Source organism: Triticum dicoccoides, chromosome 2B, assembly GCF_002162155.2.
Source record: "Triticum dicoccoides isolate Atlit2015 ecotype Zavitan chromosome 2B, WEW_v2.0, whole genome shotgun sequence".
Lineage (NCBI taxonomy): Eukaryota > Viridiplantae > Streptophyta > Magnoliopsida > Poales > Poaceae > Triticum > Triticum dicoccoides.
The window spans coordinates 619164587-619184709 of record NC_041383.1 but is presented as its reverse complement, the minus strand read 5'-3'; the positions used below and the strand labels follow the sequence as shown (position 1 = coordinate 619184709).

Below are 20123 nucleotides of genomic sequence, written 5' to 3'. Positions count from 1 at the left end.
TGCAGCTCTTGGATGGCACATGCACATGTACGTAGAAGGCCTTTGATCGATTTCTTGGCTAGCTGTAGACGTATGCATGTGAACTTGGGCTTTCACTAGCGCTAGTATCGGATCGATTGATCTTTGACGCAGCGACTCTCTCAACGGAACTCGCGTAAACTTAGGAGGTCAAGACGGAGGAACCAGGGCACGCCTGAGACGGTCGTCTTTGGTTCTTCACCACTAGCCGGTGGTCGTCGTTGTCGGCCGGCCGGCACGCCACTCCTCATCGCAGGCCGCCCCCATACCTACTTGTCTACTTGATTTTGCAAGTGCCATCTATCCAGCCCAATTAAACCCTAAATTACTGGATCCCTTCTTGCAATGTTGCTCATACGAGTAAATTGGGGGCAACACTAAATTTTGGAATATCTTGTTTTAATTTAGCAATTAGTATACTTATTCATTTGACCTAATTTGGGGTATTTTAACGGAATTCAGTGTCTTCCAAGTTTGAACTTTTAGCAATTAGTATACTTATTCATTTGACCTAATTTGGGGTATTTTAACGGAATTCAGTGTCTTCCAAGTTTGAACGCTAAGCGGAAACTTGTATATCTTTGTGTGTTTAGTTCTCTTATGAAGCATACATATTGCTAATCATACATGTATTTTGTAATAAATATGGGTAATGTAAGTATAAATTTCCATGAAGGGTACAAGTTCTTGTTTGTTGAAGTTGGTTTTTTCTTGTCTTCGGCCCCCCCATAGATTCTCGTCAAGCTCCGCCACTGCATGGCTTCATGTTCCCGCGGGTTGTATTTTTGACTCATTGAACTCGGGTGTAGCCGAGAACGTTTAATAAAGAGGCAGCACTTCCAGCTTTTAAAAAAAACGTGTCTTCAACCCAGTCACTTCCCAAAATGGACTGCTAAAACGACGTACAAGTGAGAAGAGACGGAGAGTTATCAGCAAAAGAAAAACTGAGCTAGACAGGTGAGAAGATATCTGCCTTTTTTTAGGAGTTCGAGCAAAGGGTCTGGTCGATGTTCTCGTCAAGACATGGCGACATTGGTTGGTGCCTACCTGAAAGCCCCTGGACTCGAGTTTTCAGGGAACGCGATAGAAGGCTAATCATAGTGCTGCTGCAGTGAAGACAGTCTTCACTTTTTATCCTAGATTTCACTGTTGGTGGCTACTTGGAATACAGCAAAAGGCTCACGCATGTCAACGTTGTAGTTGCAGGTAGGCAGTAGAGTTGAATTACAACGCAGACTTGGAAGAATGCAAGACATCAGCTACGAACGCACCATCACAACGCAGCAGGGCACAAATGATAGGACTGGTGTACCCTTGCTGCATGCAACCGCCATCCACAACTAGGAACAAAAGCTGGTCAGGTAGGAGCAAAAGCTGAAACTAGGGGGGCTTGCACAGATTCTGAAACAGGAACTGCAAGTATGGATCGCACAAGAGGGAAAAACTGACCTGGGTCGCCGTATCATTCACATTTAAGCAGCAACACTGGAAAATAGAAACCATGTAAGATGTAAGTCAACAAACAAAAGGACCCCAGCAGATGGCTGCCATAAACATACATTTAGCATCATTAGATCCCAACATGATCATATAGACTTTCAAACTAACAGGTAGAAGTCCTTCCCAAACCAGAAATGATTTCAGGGTAGTTCAAATACGACCACAGATAGGTAGATGGTTACACAGAGTTTCACACGGTACAACAATGAAAGTTTGCATGGCGGTGTTCTCCCAGCGCCACCAATGCAGTGCAAATACTTTTAACACACCCAAACTCAGTCGAATATCTTCAGGTTTGCATATTAGGGTGAACAATAACCACCACGACCTTAACAGTAAAACATGACCCGCTTCACGTTTTCCTTCAGGGCGGGGAGGGGCCTGACAGCAACATTCCCAAACGGCCTGGTATTGCGTCCACCCTGTGGAGGGCCACGGGCACCGCTTGCCATGGACCCACTGTCAGAGGTATCCGGCTCCATGTAAAACCGAGCCCGGAAGGCTGCCAAATGTGCATAATATGCTGGAGGCACTGCAAGCAAACGCAATAGTCAGCGTCAAATTTTCAAACATTGGTAGTGCAATGCAACACTTAAATCATGAGAATCGTATTGGGACTTACCAATTGATACAGAGCGGGTGCACCTAGCATACCTGAAACAGTAGAAAATGTGTCTTATGTTTCTTTACAGAGGGAGTAAATTTTAACTAAAAAGGTTCGAGACAGTAAATTACGTGTAGCACAAGTTGTTTGTTAGAGTTTGCAACTCATCAGCAGTGAATTTGTTCTCGTCCCATAGAACGTGATAATGAGCAGGACGGCTAGTTCCCTGAAAGGAATTAAGAGTTAAACAGCAATCAGAACATTCGACAAAATGCAGACTGCAAATAAAATGCCAACCTGAATGCCAGCGTGGCTACACAAGTAGAAATCGAACTCGGTCGGATGGCAAATCTTTGAATCAACAACAGTGCCTAGAAATAGATAGAGGTCCATTCCACAATCGTAAGATTCGGAATTGAGTAGCTAAGCAGAAAACAGCTTGTGTGTACAAAACAGCTTGTGTGTACAAACAACTAACCAGGCAGTATATTTCCACTTCTATCAACAGTACGCTGATCATTGTGGTTATTAGCAAAGAGCCTGGTGTGATGACGCTTCTGGACGACTACAAAAGTAACTGGAGGCTGGTAATTGGGTTCCAAGGACGCACATGCCTACATGTAGTTAAGAAATGACAGTTAGAGATATATGCAGAGTATTGCCAAACAAGTGTGGCTGGTCAGAGTTTATCAAGAAAAAAGCATGAACGAAGCAATTCTACCTTTCTAATGGCATCGAGTTCATACAAAAGAACTTGATAGAACTGTCCCTCGCTGACACCATCCCTGAAAATACTAATTGTTTAATAACAGACAATTATGTTTACTAAACATGCCCAAGCAAGAATAAGAACCTGTAAAATATGATTCTCTGGGGTTTCTGTCCAGTTGCCCTCTTGAAAGAAATGAGAAGCTCCCTGCAATTTAACAGAATTTACACTGTTAGCAGCAATAGATACTAGAGGAATGATATGTATCATGAGATTACAAAGATTGTACTTGATCATGCCACCAGTCACAGTTCCTCTTTGGGGATCTTGCCATACTTTGAAAAGATCCTGTATCAACTCTTGCCTATGGGCTTGGGCGCTAACTAATCCTGCATACTTAGTGACCTCAGGCCAGTCTTGGGAAGCAACCACCTGAAGGAAAGAATATTGCACACGATTAGCTTCCACTACACCTAGCAGGTCCATTGTATCATAGCATAACTTCAAAAAAAATCATAGTAGCAGTACGTCACTTACAGCAGCAATGGAAGGACTGGAATCTTCTCCAGGATGAGGGTGTGTAACATCAGCACCAAAGATTATTGTTGGTCTGTCACTGACAAGGGGAATCCTCCTTGTCAAGGCATCCACAAGTACAGTATTCCTTCCACCCACCTAAAAAGTAGGAAAACATATAACAACCGAGGTGCACAATAAAGATGGAATTGTTGAAGCACAGTCAAATACCTTAACATTAATTTTAAGAGCTACATTTGCAAGATACTGCTTGCTCATCTTAAAAACATGTTTTGTCAGACAACACTGAGATACCAATCCAAGATCAGTCTCGCAAATCCTTTTGAGATCCCCTGGGAGGAAAAGAAAAATAATAAGCAAAAATATCCTCCAGGCAACCTTTAAATTTCGGTTGGAAGTGATCATACCATAAAGAGAACCATTATTGTCAGGCAGTATTACAATTAGCAGGTCAAGTTCTCTTCCCTGGGGTCTGATTATATTCATGGCATCTTGATAACGCGCCTTTAGTGCTCTTTCTACATGTTCAGGTCTCGCAGTAAGTGGGGGCAGCACAGGTTCAGGTGCAAAGTCCTAAAGAAAGAGAGAGAAAGTGAGAATTTTAACACGAGAGAATACAAAATAAGAGAAGTGAACAGATATATTATGGAAAGCTAGTTCGATGACTCGATCATACCATTCCAGATATTTGGCACATTATAGCAAGCTCATGGCAAAAAACCCTGGCAGCACTATCTTGCACATTCCGAGAGAAGTTTATACATGCCCAGTGACTGACCCTACCACCGTTCACCATTTTCTACCAATGAAAATGAACACATATCAGAACTACATAAAACATAGCGTGACAAAAGGGGGGATATACAGTAAAACTACAGCCACTAGTACCTAGAAAGTAGATGTACATCTAGGTTTAAGAAATGCTAACATCAGAGAGATACCAACCAAAATAATATATGGTTGTTAAGGTAAATCATGCAGACTCTTAAAATGTTCACATGTGAAACTAGACGGTCTTCAGGAAATGTGATAGAAGAAATGAACGCAAGAATATGAAGTTAAATAGCATCAATAGAACTCCTGAGTGTAGTATTTAGCAAAGTTGTGTGTTGCAAGGAAGCAGACAATCTAGGTACTGTATGTTATTTTATCTATATAAGCATAATTTTGTTCCAAATTTCTTGCAGTACGATTCTCCACTACTGTTCCCGGTATGGAAACAGGTAGCTGAAGGCCTTTACAAAAATGATATTACCTCCGTCCCAAAATTCTTGTCTTAGATTTGTCTAGATACGGATGTATCTAACACTAAAACGTGACTAGATACATTTGTATCTAAACAAATCTAAGACAAGAATCTTGGGACGGTGAGAGTAATATTTTAATTTCTGGTGACATTTTATCAAGGTGTACCTTGTTCATCATGTTCCATTGGCCGATCCTGGGCAAGACATCCTTCTCTCTGCCACTATCATGGTATTTAAGCTAATAAAAGAAGGTGTAGTCAGTTGCTACGCACAACGTATGTCCAATATGGTAAGTCAACTGCTGTCTAATCACGTCTGAATAGACTTACTCTTGGCGGAGGCAGAACACGAGCTTCAACCGATGCAAGTCGCTCATCAATTTTTATGCCAAATTCCTGTGCATATGGATCTTCATAGTATGCATTGTGATGCACTGTCTGGTCAAATATGAAAAGCGAGAGAAGAGATTTAGAAAGTCCAGTTTAAATGTAGTCAGCTGGTGCAGATTAAAGTGAATCGGTGGGTAGTGTACTAGAATGTAATCAATAATACAGATAAAAGAACAGTTCAGATAAATGGCTCATAGCCTCATAGATAGTTATCTTCCCAAAAAACTGTGGTTTTGGCCTTGTGGAGGAATTCCAAGAACTTTATAACTTTATAGATTATTTGATTGCAATAGTGTGGATTGAATACATCAAAGTGGAATTTTTTTTGTCAAACTGAGGAGAACACCAAGCAGCAACGCACAAAAAATAGCAAGTGATAGGCAGTTAGGCACAGCATGTCATAAGGCAATTTTGTAACAGCAATTATAACAGCTTGCATCAGAAATAATATAATGAACAATCACCTGCAAGATGTCCTTCTCACGCTCTTGAGGGCGCTGGCAAGTCACTTTCAGTAGAGCAGTTATCTGTTTCTCATTCAGTCGTTTCGAGTAACGTTGTCCTTCAACAATCTTACAAACCTGATATTTCAGAGTGATAAACTCATTGAACAACTCGACAAGATGCTGAGACTGGATGTAGCACATAGATGAACATATCATTTTCAAAATCAATGCAAGCGAGATTGTTCAAGATAGTAACCTCCATAGGAAGATAATTAGGCCTTTGCTGATTGCCCACTTGCAAGCAAGGTAGAGTTGTGTGCTGAATATTAAAACCATAGGTCTCCAGGAAGTATTGCACCACAGTCTTCACAGTACCACGATCATCAACAGGGAATCTACCACATGAAACCAACAGGAAATCAATCGCCAACGAACGAACAAGAGCATAAAGAGTTTGGTGTATAAAGCGAGGGAAGAAGCACATACGATAGCTCTCGTGTTGCTTGTGAAGTTAGTCCAGATATACGGTATTTCCTACGCATGTTTCCTCGATGTGTAACCTCAACCTTTACACCTCTTAGGGCTTTTTTAATCTGCGGGAGGGGGGATAATTATGGTAACTCAGCATAAAGCAAATCCGTTAAAAACAGTGAAACAAGTGATGAATCAAACCTTCACACGATCTGAATCAGATAGGGGTCTAACTGAGATGTCTCTGCTCAGAAGCTGAGCAACAAAATCAATCACAGGAAGAGGCTCAATAAATGCAGTAGAAGACATATCTGCAAGAATAAACACCATATAAATCATTATGTCAGCAAGACCCCTCCCAATATGTAACCTCCACTAAGATGCTTGTAAAGTGGAACGTTATGTACTCCATCCCAAAATAAGTGTCGTTGATTTAGTACAACTTTGTACTGACTTTATACTAAATCAGCGACACTTATCTTGGGACGGCAGGAGTATTACTTTGGGCCACCCACCACACATTCATCACAACTAATAAAACAACAGATGAACAGTGACACTGATGTAAAAAAAACATGAGAGGGATATCTAACCAATATTCAGCGAAAGCCCCATCTGTGTAGGTCTTATACTTTGGTAAAATCCACGCCAGCTTTCCAAACCATCACCAAGTTTCTGACGTCTCCCTAAGTTCGGAGAATAAAATGACCGGCCAACTGGAGAATACCTACAGAAGAAAAACACATGGAAATTATGACCCATACAGCCAGACAAACAATAAAACAAGACATGGTTTGCTAAAGGATACCTGGCAGTAGGCAGTTCACGCAGCACAATGTCAAGCACCTGAAGAGCTTCTTGAGGTGCATCAGGTTGCCTTCCAGCTAGGAACATAGCCAAATGGTGGAGATCAGCACGAGCAGCAAATTTGATCACCACCCTGAATTGTCTCTCACGCCTTAAAACAAAAGGAATGTCAGTACAGAACTACTATGAACACAATGAAGTACAAATATCACAGCAACAGCATACCTTGGTGCGACTTGACCACCAACAAGGCTTTCTTCTTCGTCATGCAGAGTAATTTCAAATGTCTTTGAAGGAAATGGCAATGGCCCAGCTGTATATAGGCTCTTCCTTCCATCATACGCAGGTAGGCGTCCATCCAATTGAGGATGTCTATAGAGCCTAACAAGTTCTGCCATCACAGCACGATTGACACCACGTGATGTAATCTCTGGAGTTATGGAGACCTGACAAAACAAGATTGTCGATCAAAATTTACAAAATAATAACTGCAGCGGGGAAAAAGAACTTCATGTAAAGGGCATACATCATATTGGTGAAGGTCTTTATCAGGGAGCTCAGCAAAGAAATGGTTTGCCTTCACGACACACCTATCTCCATGTGTACCCTTTCCAGGGCGCAATGGAAATCTAACTGATTTGCTTGATGCTGGTGCCAGTTGACTGGATTGGCTTGTTGAACTTTGATCAACAATCGCAAGTTTCTGAAACTGTTGCTGGACTTGTCCACTGCTCACCTCTGACACAGGCTGAGAGGATGAGCCAGCTCCTGATGCGGATGGTGAAACCACCGGGGCTTGATATTGGACATACGGGGCTTGGTGCAGCTCGGGAACTGTTCTTGATGGACCTGGAGGAACGTTACGTCCAGCACTACCTCCCCTATGCCCGCCATAGTATGGCTGCGGCACTCCACCACCTCTGGGGCGTGGACCGCCACGTCCCTGATAGTCACGTGGTTGATATTCAGGTGGGCCACCCCCCGGATGTCCACGCCCCTGATAGTCACGATGTTGATATTCAGGTGGACCACCACCTGGATGTCCCCGCCCCTGATAGTCACGCTGTTGATATTCAGGTGGGCCACCACCTGGATAGTGTGAAGCTGATCCATGGCCCTGATAGTGCCCACCGCGGCCCTGGTGTTGCCCCCCACCACGGCCATGCTGTTGAGGTGCCACACCACGTCCTCCACCATGCTGTTGAGGAGCTCTCTCAGCTCGCTGCGAGGAACCCTGCCCAGAAGCTCCTGAAGCTTCCCCAGAACTCTCTCCAGGGCTGCCAGGACCAGTTCTTTTCTTCCTAACCATGATGGCCGCTGCTAAGACAAGAGAGCACCAAAATGTAAGATCATGAGAATGTAAAGTATCAAGACTAAAACATATCAAGTATAACTTCATGTAGAATGATGGAATATTAGAATCAAGCATAAACCTAACAAGAGAAACGGAATGGGTGCATTTCTCAATTTACACTCTAGGAAGTGCATATACGACATCACATAGTCTAAACATGTAATCCAACACCTACAATTTGACTGTATCCTCTGATCGTATATACTTCTACCTCACAAACAGGAGCAGCTTATCAACCAAGACAAGGTATAATCAATTCAAGTCTTAAAAAGAAAAAGAAATTGAATGGGTGATGCACAAGAGGGTTTGGGCACACATTACTATAATTTTTAAAGAAGACCTCAATAAATTTTTCGGTTAATAGGAAGTAAGGCATGACATGGATGGCGAAGCGGGCGATGCGGAGGGCGATGTGGGGGGCGACTCGGAGGGCGTCTCCAATGGCTTGCTGACGGCGAGGACCGGATCTTCGCCACCGCCCTTCCATCTCTCCTCGGCGCCTGAGATCCAACAGATTCCTCCTAGTACCTCGGTGGCGGCGCCGTCGGGCAGAACGGAGGAGAAGGGAGGATCGACTGAAGCCCAAGGCGACGAGATCGGTCGAAATGAATGCAGTCTGGTTCAATGGCGGGCGAAGTTTTCTGAGGGGATCAACTACAACAGCTGGATCGAAGGACGCCTTCGTTTCTCTCCACGTTCGAGATGGATGGCGCTCCTAGATCTGGACAACGACGTCCTCGCTGGCGACTATCTTCCGGACGACGGCAAGATTGAGGTTGGTTCCAGATTCACGCTCGATTTATATGATGTAGTTGTTTGTGAGTGCATGCAGGTGGATGTTCAAATGGGATCACCGGAGGTGATCGATCTGGCGGAGCCGATGGTTCATGTGAAACCGGGAGGGAGGTTTTGGGCGCTCATTGACAGTGACGACGAGGACCAGGCCGAGGGTGGATCAACCACGCAGGATGCTGCGGTGAAAATCGCCTCGCCGAGTGCTCGTTCGTCCACAGCGATTACGCCCGTTCAGCGCATCCCTCCAATTCAAAAATCGAAGCCGGGCTTGAAGCCATGGTGCGGTCCAATCCCGAAGATCATGAGGAAAACGGTCACTTTGTCTGATTTCATTCCGGATGATTGGACCCTAGTGACCAGGAAGAAGAACAAGGGGCGGCGGCCTCCGGCGCCGCCGAGGCCGGAGCCGGCGACCGGCCGTTCGTCCGTGATTCGGGCGGATCGGATCACGCGTTTGATGTCCTTGCTGGGTGCTGACGGGCTCGACATTGTGGGCCACGATACGGGCCCATCGACAGCAGCAAAGATTGATGTTTTTCAGTCCGTGGACTGTGGGCCGGGATTAGCGGGGCTGGAAGCCCAGGCAAAACCGGTAGAGGCCTTCGTGCATGTGATTGCGTCGGATCGCGAGCTGCCACATGCACGATCGTATCCCTGTCGAGGCGTTATTCTAGCTAGGGTTCGCCGCGGCGGTCGGGTGGGATTTCCTTCGTCAGTTCGGGACCGAGTCAGGCGAGGCTCTCGGCAACCCGATCTTGCGGAAACAACAGCTAGCGGCGCGATGCCGCCAAAACTTCCGCCGCCGGCGGCGAAAAATGTCGCTACCCCAGGAGCTTCGGCCGGGGCAGCGGAGCTGCCGGCGCCGGTCTTGGCTAGGGCGGCGCCTGGTGCGAGGCCGCCCAGAGGTGCGGTTACGCCAGCCCCCAGGGGACCTGCGCCGCCTCCGATACGGGCGCCGACCCAGACGGCGGCTGGGGGGGAACCGCGCTTATGCCTAGGGCGCCAGCTCCTCCGCGAGGACCGGTACCTCCGCCTACTGCCGGTCCGCGGCCACCACCGGTGCCGGTTCCCAGGGCCGAGGTGACAACAACGCAGAGACCATGGCCGAGGCAAATGGCGGCAGCTCCGGGCTCTGGTGCTCAAAACTCCACTCGCAACGGCTCGAGCGCGTCGGCGGGAGATGATCGAAACCCACCGCGCGGTCAGTGGGGCGACGACGGATGCGATGCTTATGGTGCTGGGTTGCACAGGGGCTCTTCCTCAACCGGTGGAGACCGAGGATATGCTCGGGTGGACAAGGGACAGAGTAACAATGGTTTCCAAGGACCGACCGGGAACTTTGTCGAGGGAGCTCCCGGTCCCAACCGTGCTTTTCGCGGGCGCTTCCGTGGAGGTCGGGGCGGTAACCGCAGGTTTAATCAGACTCGGTATGCTAGGACGGCTACAGTGACGGAGGTCGCGGAGGGTGCATCAGAGTTACCCCAGGTGGCAGTGGAGACGGTGCAGGCTTTGGCTTCAGTCTCGCTGCCTGAGCCTATGCAGACTGAGGATACTGTTTCCGAGCACGGTTCTGACAAGGTCGAGAGTGACAAATTGTCTAAGTGGGCGGCTAAGAAGAAAAAGCTCACTTGTTTCCGGTGTGGGGAACCGGGGCACTTTTTGGTCCAGTGTACGGCGGAGCTTTGTGATCTTTGCCGGAAGCCTAATCACACAGCGGCTGACTGTCCTCTGATGTTGGGGCCAAAACCATCCGTCCAGATATACGGGGTGTGTTGCTCCGAGTTGATGTTTTTTGAATCTCCGTCTGCGGAACCTTCCGCGCCCATAGTGGAAACCTCCTTCCCCGGTGTTGTGAAGGTGGTCCACGGGCCTTTGACTGAAGCACAGATTATTCAGCAGTTGAGAGAGCTAGCTCCGGGTAATTTTCAGTGGTCATTACTTAAGCTCTCTGATAATTCGTATAAAGTGGACTTCCCTTCTAAGGAGGATCAGGTGAGGATTCTCAAGTTTGGTATGAGCAGGGTCACAGGCACTAGCTTTGTGCTGGCGTTCGATGAGTGGAAAAAGAAAGAACCACAGGGCACACCTTTAACTCAGATTTGGGTTCGTTTCTCTGGTGCCCCGTCTGATCCTTTGGACAGCTTTCTAGTGACATGGAGTCTGGGGTCGCTGATAGGTAAGACCGAGCAGGTGGATATGCAGTTCACTCGGGCTCATGGGGTCGCACGGCTGCTAGTTAGTGTCGCCAATATTCAGTACTTGCCAGACGTGGTGCCTTGGACTTACGCAGGCGTTCTGTATCAGTTGGACGTGCACTATGAGGATCCTGATCTTTTCAATGAGTTTGAGGATGACAATCCCATGGACACTTCTGAGGGAGGTGGGGGTTCAGGTACCAGGGATGACAATGCTAAGAGTAATGAGGATAAGGCTTTGGGACCGTCGGGGCAGTCGGAGAATGCCGACTCCACTCCTGTTGGGCCGTCCTCCACGATACCAACTACCACGCTTCAGCTGGGTTCTCTTGGGGCCTTCTCGGCGCCGCCGAGATTGTCGAGTGTTAGGGCTGGTCCTCCGAGTCCAAGACTTAGATTATGTGTGGGGAGGTCGGTCGACCACACTGATGAGGTGGGGCAGCAGGCCCCGTCGTCTGTCCCTCGCTCGCCTTCGGCCATGGCGATCGTGGCGGAGCCGGTCGCTGCGGGACGAGCGGACTTGCAGGAGGCTAGACCTTCTGGGTCCTTGATGTGGCCGGAGACTGGGGGCGGCGCGGCCCCACTGGAGAGGTCCCCGGATGGCAGGGAAACGGGTGCGCAGGAGGCCGCCCTTTCTCCTGCGGTGGCACTGGAAGGCAGCCTGGTGGGTGCGCTTCCTGCGGAACCGGCAGCGCCTTTTTCTTTGGGCACGAGCATCGGCGAGGTGGATACTTCGTCATCTCGGGTGGCTGCTCCGGCGGCTCCGGTGATGGTCTTAGCGGCTGGGGGACGGGCAGGAGGCTCTTCCCCTAGCGCTACTTCGCGCGAGGAGGTCCGCGAGTTGGAGGATTCGGCATCTCTGGTGGCTGCTCCGGTGGCCTCGGTGATGGCCACTGCGGCTGTGGGACGGGCAGGAGGCTCTTCCCCTACCGCTACTTCGCGCGACGAGGTCATCGCGTTCGGTGGGATCCCGGACCCGGTCTCTGTAGGGAGACGGGTCAGCGGGAGACTACAGGAGCACTCCGATGTTGATGACATGCAGCTGAGGTGCGCGTTGAGAGCGGCCAAGCTGCGGGACGTCGAGACTACAACTGGTATGTCAGTTAATAAGTCTAATTCTATTATGCATTTTACCAATGAAGAGATTGTTCATAATGCAAACCAAATAGGAGTGTCTCTTGGTAACGATGATCTAGAGATCTCTAAATCGGTTAATGAGATGCTAGACTTGGAAGCTGAACATGCGTTAGAATTGATTCGTAACATAGCTGCAGTAAAACCGATGAATGAGTCAGAGATTGACAAGCTAGGGGTTAGGGTTCTTGATAGCTTGTGTGCTGATCTTGATCCTGCGGTCCAGGTGACGGAGGAGGAGGATGAGTATACCTCTCCGGTAACCACAAACCTAGAGGTGGTGCCTGTGGCCGTAGAGCCTCTTTCCGAGTGTGTTGAATCTATTGATGGTGGGGTTAAGCCTAAGAGGACCTGGAAACGTAAGGTTTATCCGGTGTCGGCTGTGCGTAGAAGTGCTAGGATCCGTACCTCCAAAAAATTTCATGATGAATTATGAAAGGCATTTTTTGGAACAGCAGAGGTCTTAAAGACTTGGCTAAAAGACGTTTTCTAGCAGAAGCTTCTATTGAACATCACTTAGACTTTATTGCTTTGTCCGAAACTGGACGAGGTAATTTTTCAGCACAGTTTCTTAGCACCTTAGCAGGGGGGGTAGACTTTGATTGGCATTGTCTCCCACCTCGAGGAAGATCCGGTGGGGTTCTACTCGGGGTTAAGTGCGATTCGTTGGAGGTTCGGAGTGTAGTGATGGGTGAATTTGCGGTTAAGTTTAGGGTAAGAACGAAAGCTGATGGTTTTGATTGGGCTTTGGTGGCAGTCTATGGGGCTGCGCAACCCGAACTTAAACCAGATTTCCTGGCGGACTTAGTCCGAGTTTGCGGGAATGAGCAACTACCTGTCTTAGTGGGAGGTGACTTTAACATTATTCGAAGAAAGGAAGAAAAGAATAATGACAACTTTGACGGCAGATGGTCCTTTATGTTCAATACTATCATAGAGAGCTTGGACCTCAGAGAGATAGAGCTTTCGGGTAGGAAATTCACTTGGGCAAACTCATTACCGGTTCCGACGTTTGAGAAGTTGGACCGTGTTCTGGCAAGTGTTGAGTGGGAACAGAAGTTTCCTCTGGTAACGGTGCAGGCGTTGACACGAGGTATCTCGGATCACACACCGCTATTAGTGGACTCAGGGGCCCCAACTCATTTGGGTAATAAGAATATTTTCTCTTTCGAACTTGCTTGGTTTGAAAGAGAAGGATTTATCGATCTGTTGGCTAGAGAGTGGGCTAAAGACTGGGGGGGAAGGTCACCCATGGAGCGGTGGCAATGCAAGATTCGTCATCTGCGAAGGTTCCTTCGTGGATGGGCTAAGCATACGAACGGAATTTATAAGGCGGAGAAGGAAAGGCTCCTTATGATGATTCACACCCTAGAGTTAAAAGCTGAAACCTCTCTTTTAGATACCAGAGAGTTGGAGTCTAAATTGGAGGCCGAGCTAAGGCTGAAAGCGCTTCTCCGTGAGGAGGAATTGAAGTGGGCTCTCAGAGCTAAGGTTCGCAAGGTTGTCCAAGGTGAGGATAATACCCAATTCTTTCATATGATTGCTAACGGAAAGCATCGTAAGAAGAGAATTTTTCAATTAGAACAAGATGAAGGAACGATAGTTGGTCAGGAAAACCTGAAAGTTTACATTACCAACTACTATAAGCAGTTATTTGGACCTCCGGAACGGAGTTTTGTGTCTTTGGATGAGTCAAGAGTTGAGGATGTTCCCCAACTTCAGACGGAAGAGAATGAGATTTTGACTGCCCCTTTCACGGAGAAGGAGGTGTATGAGGCCATTGCACAAATGAATAATAATAAAGCGCCAGGACCAGATGGGTTTCCGGCGGAGTTCTACAAAAAGTGCTGGCATTTCATTAAACATGACCTGTTGCTCATGTTTCATGAATTGTTTAATGGTCAGCTTCATTTATTCAAGCTTAATTTTGGAACAATAACTCTTCTTCCTAAGAAGACAGAGGCTATTCGCATTGAGCAGTTCAGACCCATTTGTTTGCTTAATGTAAGTTTCAAAATTTTCACTAAGGTTGGGACGAACCGACTCACGCAGATAGCGCATACGATGGTGCAACCGTCCCAGACTGCTTTCATGCCGGATAGAAATATCCTTGAAGGGGTGGTCGTCTTGCATGAAACGCTCCACGAAATTCACTCAAAAAAACTTGATGGGGTGGTTTTTAAAGTGGATTTCGAAAAAGCATACGATAAAGTCAAATGGCCTTTCCTTCATCAGGCGTTGCGTATGAAAGGATTCGACAAGGCATGGCGCGACCAAATTGATTCCTTTACGCAAAAAGGGAGTGTAGGGATTAAAGTGAATGACGATATAGGTCACTATTTCCAGACACATAAAGGCCTAAGACAGGGGGATCCAATGTCACCGATCTTATTTAACATAGTAGCTGATATGCTATCTATTTTAATAGGCCGGGCCAAGGAGGCGGGGCAGGTTTCGGGCTTGGTTCCGCACCTAGTTGATGGAGGTATATCCATTTTGCAGTATGCCGATGATACGATCATCTTTATGGAGCATGACTTGGTGAAAGCTAGGAATATGAAGCTTGTGCTGTGCTTATTTGAACAATTGTCTGGACTCAAGATTAACTTCCACAAGAGCGAATTGTTTTGCGTTGGAAGAGCTACTGAGGACCAGGTGGCGTATAAGCAATTGTTCGGATGCGAGTTGGGTTCACTACCGTTTACTTACTTGGGCATTCCCATTCATCATCGTAAGCTTACGAACAAGGAGTGGAAGTGTATTGAGGATCGTTTTGAAAAGAAACTAAGCTGTTGGAAAGGGAAGCTCATGTCATATGGAGGTCGATTAATTTTGATTAATTCGGTTCTCACAAGTATGCCTATGTTTCTTCTATCCTTCTTTGAGATCCCGGTGGGGGTTAGGAAGAGATTAGACTTTTATCGATCCCGGTTTTTTTGGCAAAACGATGAGTTGAAACGTAAGTATAGGCTTGCCAAATGGGACATCATCTGTAGGCCCAAGGACCAAGGCGGTCTAGGCATTGAAAATCTAGAGATCAAGAATAGATGTCTCCTTAGCAAGTGGCTTTTTAAACTTTCATCCGAGACAGAGGCTACTTGGGCACAAATTCTGCGTAATAAGTATCTTCAGTCAAAAACTTTAGCTCAGGTGACGGTGCGCCCAACTGATTCACCGTTTTGGAAAGGGTTGATGAGAGTCAAGCCCCTCTTCTTTAACAGGACAAAAATCTTAGTTGGTGATGGAGCTACTACGAGGTTCTGGGAGGATACGTGGCTAGGAGAAACACCTCTGGCACGTCAATATCCCACACTGTATAACATTGTTCAACGTCGAGAAGTATACGTTGCAAATGTCTTACAGTCAACGCCTCTCAATATTAGCTTCCGGAGGACACTAGTGGGTGAACGATGGGAGGCATGGCTTCATCTTGTACGACGGCTGATGGATGTCCAACTGTCTCAGGATCCAGATAGGTTGTTTTGGAAATTGAGAAAGGACGGTAGGTTCTCGGTTAAATCCATGTATCTGGATGTCATTAATACTAGTGTCATTCCTTGCTCCAGACATGTCTGGAAAGTTAAGGTACCTTTGCGAATTAAAGTGTTTATGTGGTTTGTGCATAAAAAAGTAATTTTGACAAAGGATAATCTGGCAAAACGCAATTGGGTGGGTTCTGCTAGATGTAGTTTCTGCGATTGTAATGAAACTATCAGGCACCTCTTTCTGGATTGTCCACTGGCTAAGCTTCTTTGGCGTTCGATTCATATTGCCTTCAATATTATTCCACCTACTTCTATCAATATGTTGTTTGGAACATGGCTTGATGGGGTAGACTTGGTTTTAGCAAGACTCATTCGTGTTGGCGCGTGTGCCTTGTTATGGGCAGTATGGAACTGCAGAAATGATTTGGTTTTTAACAGAGCAACGAACTTTCATTTTTTGCAGGTTATCTTCAGGGCCACAGCGTTGATCCGTATGTGGTCGCTACTCACTCCGATGGAGGACAGGGGGCATTTGGCTACTGCGTCTACCCGATGGGAGATGGTAGCTCGGGTTATTTTCAACCGGTTTGGATGGCGGTCAAGTAATAGGATAGGCATGTAGTGCTCCTATTTTTTGCCAGCCGGTTGTGGCTTTATGTTTACGCTCGTCTGAGCGGCTTGTCGTCTTTTTTACTTTAAACCTGCTGAAGACTTTGTGACACTCTCTATTTTAATATTATGAGCCGTATGCATCTTATTGATGCAGAGGCTGGGGTTGCACCCCTTTTCAAAAAAAAAAAAAAATAGGAAGTAAAACTAAGCTTATATCAACGAAAACAATAAGGACTAGGTTAACATGCAGCCATAACATAGTAAAAAAAACTGCTGACAAATGTTAAAAAGATTCAGATTGTAAATTAACAATCACAATAAATAAGGTTTTAAAATGTGGTCCATGGCATTCAGGGGTAGGAATATTCAATTGGAAATATTGCAGCTGTAGCTGGCTATCCCATAATCTATGCTAGATGTTGTTGTTTTGATATAATACTTATTTTGCCATAGCAAAATGAGAAAATAGTGAGCTATATTAATCTATAGAGTAGGCATGTAATACACACACACGCACACGCAAAAGCACGCATATATATATACAAAAATGATTCTACACTCCTGGTAGTATGATCCGCTTCTCATATACCTAATAGATGAATTATACCTCTTTATTGCTTTATTATACTCCCTACGTCCCGAATTACTTGTCTTAGATTTGTCTACATACGGGTGTATCTAACACTGAACGTGTCTAGAACTCTAGATACATCCATATCTAGACAAATCTAAGACAAGTAATTTGGGACAAAGGTGATATTTCATTGGTAATTACTAGATGCGCCAAAATGGGTTAGAGAGAATATCACATGGAAACCACCAAGTTTCAAAGAAAACTTCGTGGAAACCACTTATGGAAGTTCGGAAAAAATCTGGAAAAATATGGGATGTTAAGACGGTTCAAACACATTACCATTTACGAGCTATGGGAAAAACAAATTCAGTCATGAATAGTGACGTTTACTGTTTGACACTATTCATTGCTGCTTTTGTCTTTTTATACCTATTTGAACTTGAAAATTTCACATACTAATAGAACATCACACTCTTAAGACCTCGTATTTTTTTGAGATTTTTTCGAAACTTCGAAACATCATTTCCACGTGGTTTTCACCGGTTTCCACCGAAACTTGGTTTCCATGTGATATTCTCTTAGTGGGTTATATGGAGAGGAAAAAATGAGTGTGCATACTTAATACAATTTGTTGATATACTTAGTTTTGGTGTATATACTGCTTTCTGTGCATAAAAAGGGTAAAATGCATAAATTAAGGATGAGTACAGATATTCTTCATACTACTAGTATGAGGTCCATAGCAATCACAAATTCACAATAAATAAGGCTTTAAAATGTGGTCCATGGCATTCAGGGGTAGGAATGTTCAATTGAGAATATTGCAGTTGTAGCTGGCTATCGCATAAGCTATAGATGTTGTTGTTTTGATATAATACTTATTTCCATAGCAAAATGAGAAAATAGTGAGCTATATTAATCTAGAGTAGGCATGTAATACACACACACACAAGCACACATATATATATGCATACAGAAATGATTCTACACTCCGGGAGTATGATCCGCTTCTCATATACCTCATAGATGAATTATACCTCTTTATTGCCATATTATATTTCATTAGTAATTACTAGATGCCCCAAAGTGGGTTATATGGAAAACAAATGAGTGTGCATATAACATAATTTGCTGATATACTTAGTTTTGGCATACATACTGCTTTTTGTGCATAAAAAGGGTAAAATGCATAAACTAAGGACGAGTACTGATTTTCTTCATACTACTCGTATGAAGTAGCTAAGAATGATTAATGAGTTACATTGAGAATGATAAAGAGGTAGGTGAATCGATTATATCTCTTTATTATTTTTAATATATTTCATTTGTAATTGCTACATGTCCAAAAGTGAGTTCCCTTATTATTTTAAATATATTTCATTTGCAAGTACTAAATACCCCAAAGTGAGTAGTACGGAGAAAAAAATGAGTGCATATATACTGATTTTCTGTTCATAAAATGCAAAAAAGAAAAACAAGGATGTATATACAGACTTTCTTCATACTGCTCGTATTTGAGGTATCTAAAGATAATTAATGAGTTCTATTGAGAATTATCTAAAAATAATTAAGGAGTCCTCTATATATAGCAAACATCGAAATAAACTCAGAGAAGGAATTTGAACCACAGCTAATATTATCAACAATAAAAAATAATAAAACTTGGATGGAATAAATGAGAACAAAAAGTTACAAATAAATAGCGTACACTAGAGTCAGTATCACGGGTTTAGGGTTTCCAGCTGTTATGGTGGGATAGCCTCCAACCATGTAATATGTCATGTCCAGAAATCTATAACAGATTATTTAAATACTCGCCAGACAGGAGAAGAAAAGGTTACCAAAGTGAATGCAATAACATATCATCCAAGTCATAGCTGCCTCATGTTCCCCTAATTTTTCTAGAATGGCAGGGTGGGAGCCCCACCATGGTTTTATCGCTAAAACAAAGCAAGACAGAGTTCCGCGCTGAAAGAGAGGTACTGCTCATAGGCTCATAGCAATTTCAGACGTAATTGCAACATAACCGTCCAGAGTTAAAGTATTCGTTTTCAAGCCTTCTGGCAAAACCAATATCAATATTATTTAAATCATTTCTCAGTATTTACTGACAAGTTGATATACCCAATCCAAGTGATGTCCTCAAACACGTGGACGCACAATGAGAAAACACTTTCTGTACAATTAACAGAAACAACCATACTTTCATTTGAACCTCTGTGTTAGTCTGACTAGCTGAGAATAAAATAAATCTAGTAGATTATATCCTTTGAATAAACAGCAGCACCACAAAGAAGTGGGCAAATGAATGATGGAGCTGTATTAAAGCCCAGAAGCATCTATACGAAAAAGAAACAGTTTGTATGCAATAGATGAAATATGTAGGACTCGATATTGAACACCACCACTACAGCACATAATGAGGACATTCTTATTCTTAGGACCATAAGGATTTATGATTGTTTTGCTAACGTCATTTCTAGGACAACTTCCAGTAAGTTATCAACGCACCACGAACACAAATTTTCCCAGTATCGTAGGAGATGCTATATTCTTTGCCGTCTAACGAAGGTACAGGGTACAGCAGCCCACTGGGAAACACTTTGCCTCAACCTGAAGTCTAGAGCAGAAACGCGTTCTTATGAGGCTGCAGTTCATCCCGACTTGATGACGCGTTTAAACAAGCTACACGATCAGTTATGCTTAGTAACTGAAAACAAGAACGAAAACAACCCTCTATACCCCGATTAACAACACTATGCAGAGCTACAGCATTAAGCACGCAAATAACCAGTCTGAAATTGTCGCATGAGCAATAATATACAGAACCAAACAAAAGTGTACGCGCTCCAAAATTAAGGGGAAATGTGGCACACATCGCATGCCGCATGAGAGCTTAGCGGGGGCGAAAAGCATGGGATCAGATCACCCCAAGCTAGATCCGCCGGAATCCGGCGACAAACACCACCGAAATCGAACGAAAACCTCTCAAATTCACTTCCAACAAAACCCTTTCAAAATTGACATATACACCGACACGGGCGCGATTCCACAATCGCCTCCCAATCGACGGAACACGGACGCGCCCACAAAAAGCTAGCGAAACAAGCCGGAGAAAGGAACCGATCCAGAGAGCGGGGGTCGATACCTGAGCAAGCAAGCTCGGCGAACGGCGCAAAAAGCTAGCGAAACAAGCCGGAGAAAGGAACCGATCCAGAGAGCGGGGGTCGATACCTGAGCAAGCAA

At 45.0% G+C, this 20123-nt stretch overlaps 2 protein-coding genes across 2 annotated transcripts in view; one reads left to right on the top strand and one right to left on the bottom strand.

Moving 5' to 3' along the window:
• Positions 1–1559: 1559 nt before the first annotated feature.
• On the bottom strand, positions 1560–20123 carry LOC119365190 (protein argonaute 1B). Its single transcript, XM_037630800.1, has 23 exons — positions 20026–20123; positions 7255–8045; positions 6954–7174; positions 6730–6879; positions 6515–6648; positions 6123–6232; positions 5937–6043; positions 5707–5845; positions 5469–5585; positions 4945–5052; positions 4782–4853; positions 4045–4167; positions 3776–3941; positions 3579–3700; positions 3369–3506; positions 3121–3263; positions 2976–3038; positions 2844–2907; positions 2601–2736; positions 2420–2493; positions 2254–2348; positions 2141–2172; positions 1560–2050 (listed from the first exon to the last, which is right to left on the bottom strand). Exons 2-23 carry the CDS (start codon positions 8035–8037, stop codon positions 1848–1850), a joined length of 3300 nt encoding a protein of 1099 aa, XP_037486697.1. The 5' UTR covers positions 8038–8045; positions 20026–20123; the 3' UTR covers positions 1560–1847.
• LOC119361051 overlaps positions 9885–20123 on the top strand; it is a 16133-nt gene continuing 5894 nt past the window's right edge. Inside the window, exons 1-4 of the mRNA XM_037626437.1 lie at positions 9885–12166; positions 16155–16234; positions 18791–18856; positions 19361–19371. Of these exons, the coding sequence (XP_037482334.1) occupies positions 9991–12166; positions 16155–16234; positions 18791–18856; positions 19361–19371 (2333 nt within the window). The 5' untranslated portion in view covers positions 9885–9990. The remainder of the gene's footprint in view (positions 12167–16154; positions 16235–18790; positions 18857–19360; positions 19372–20123) is intronic.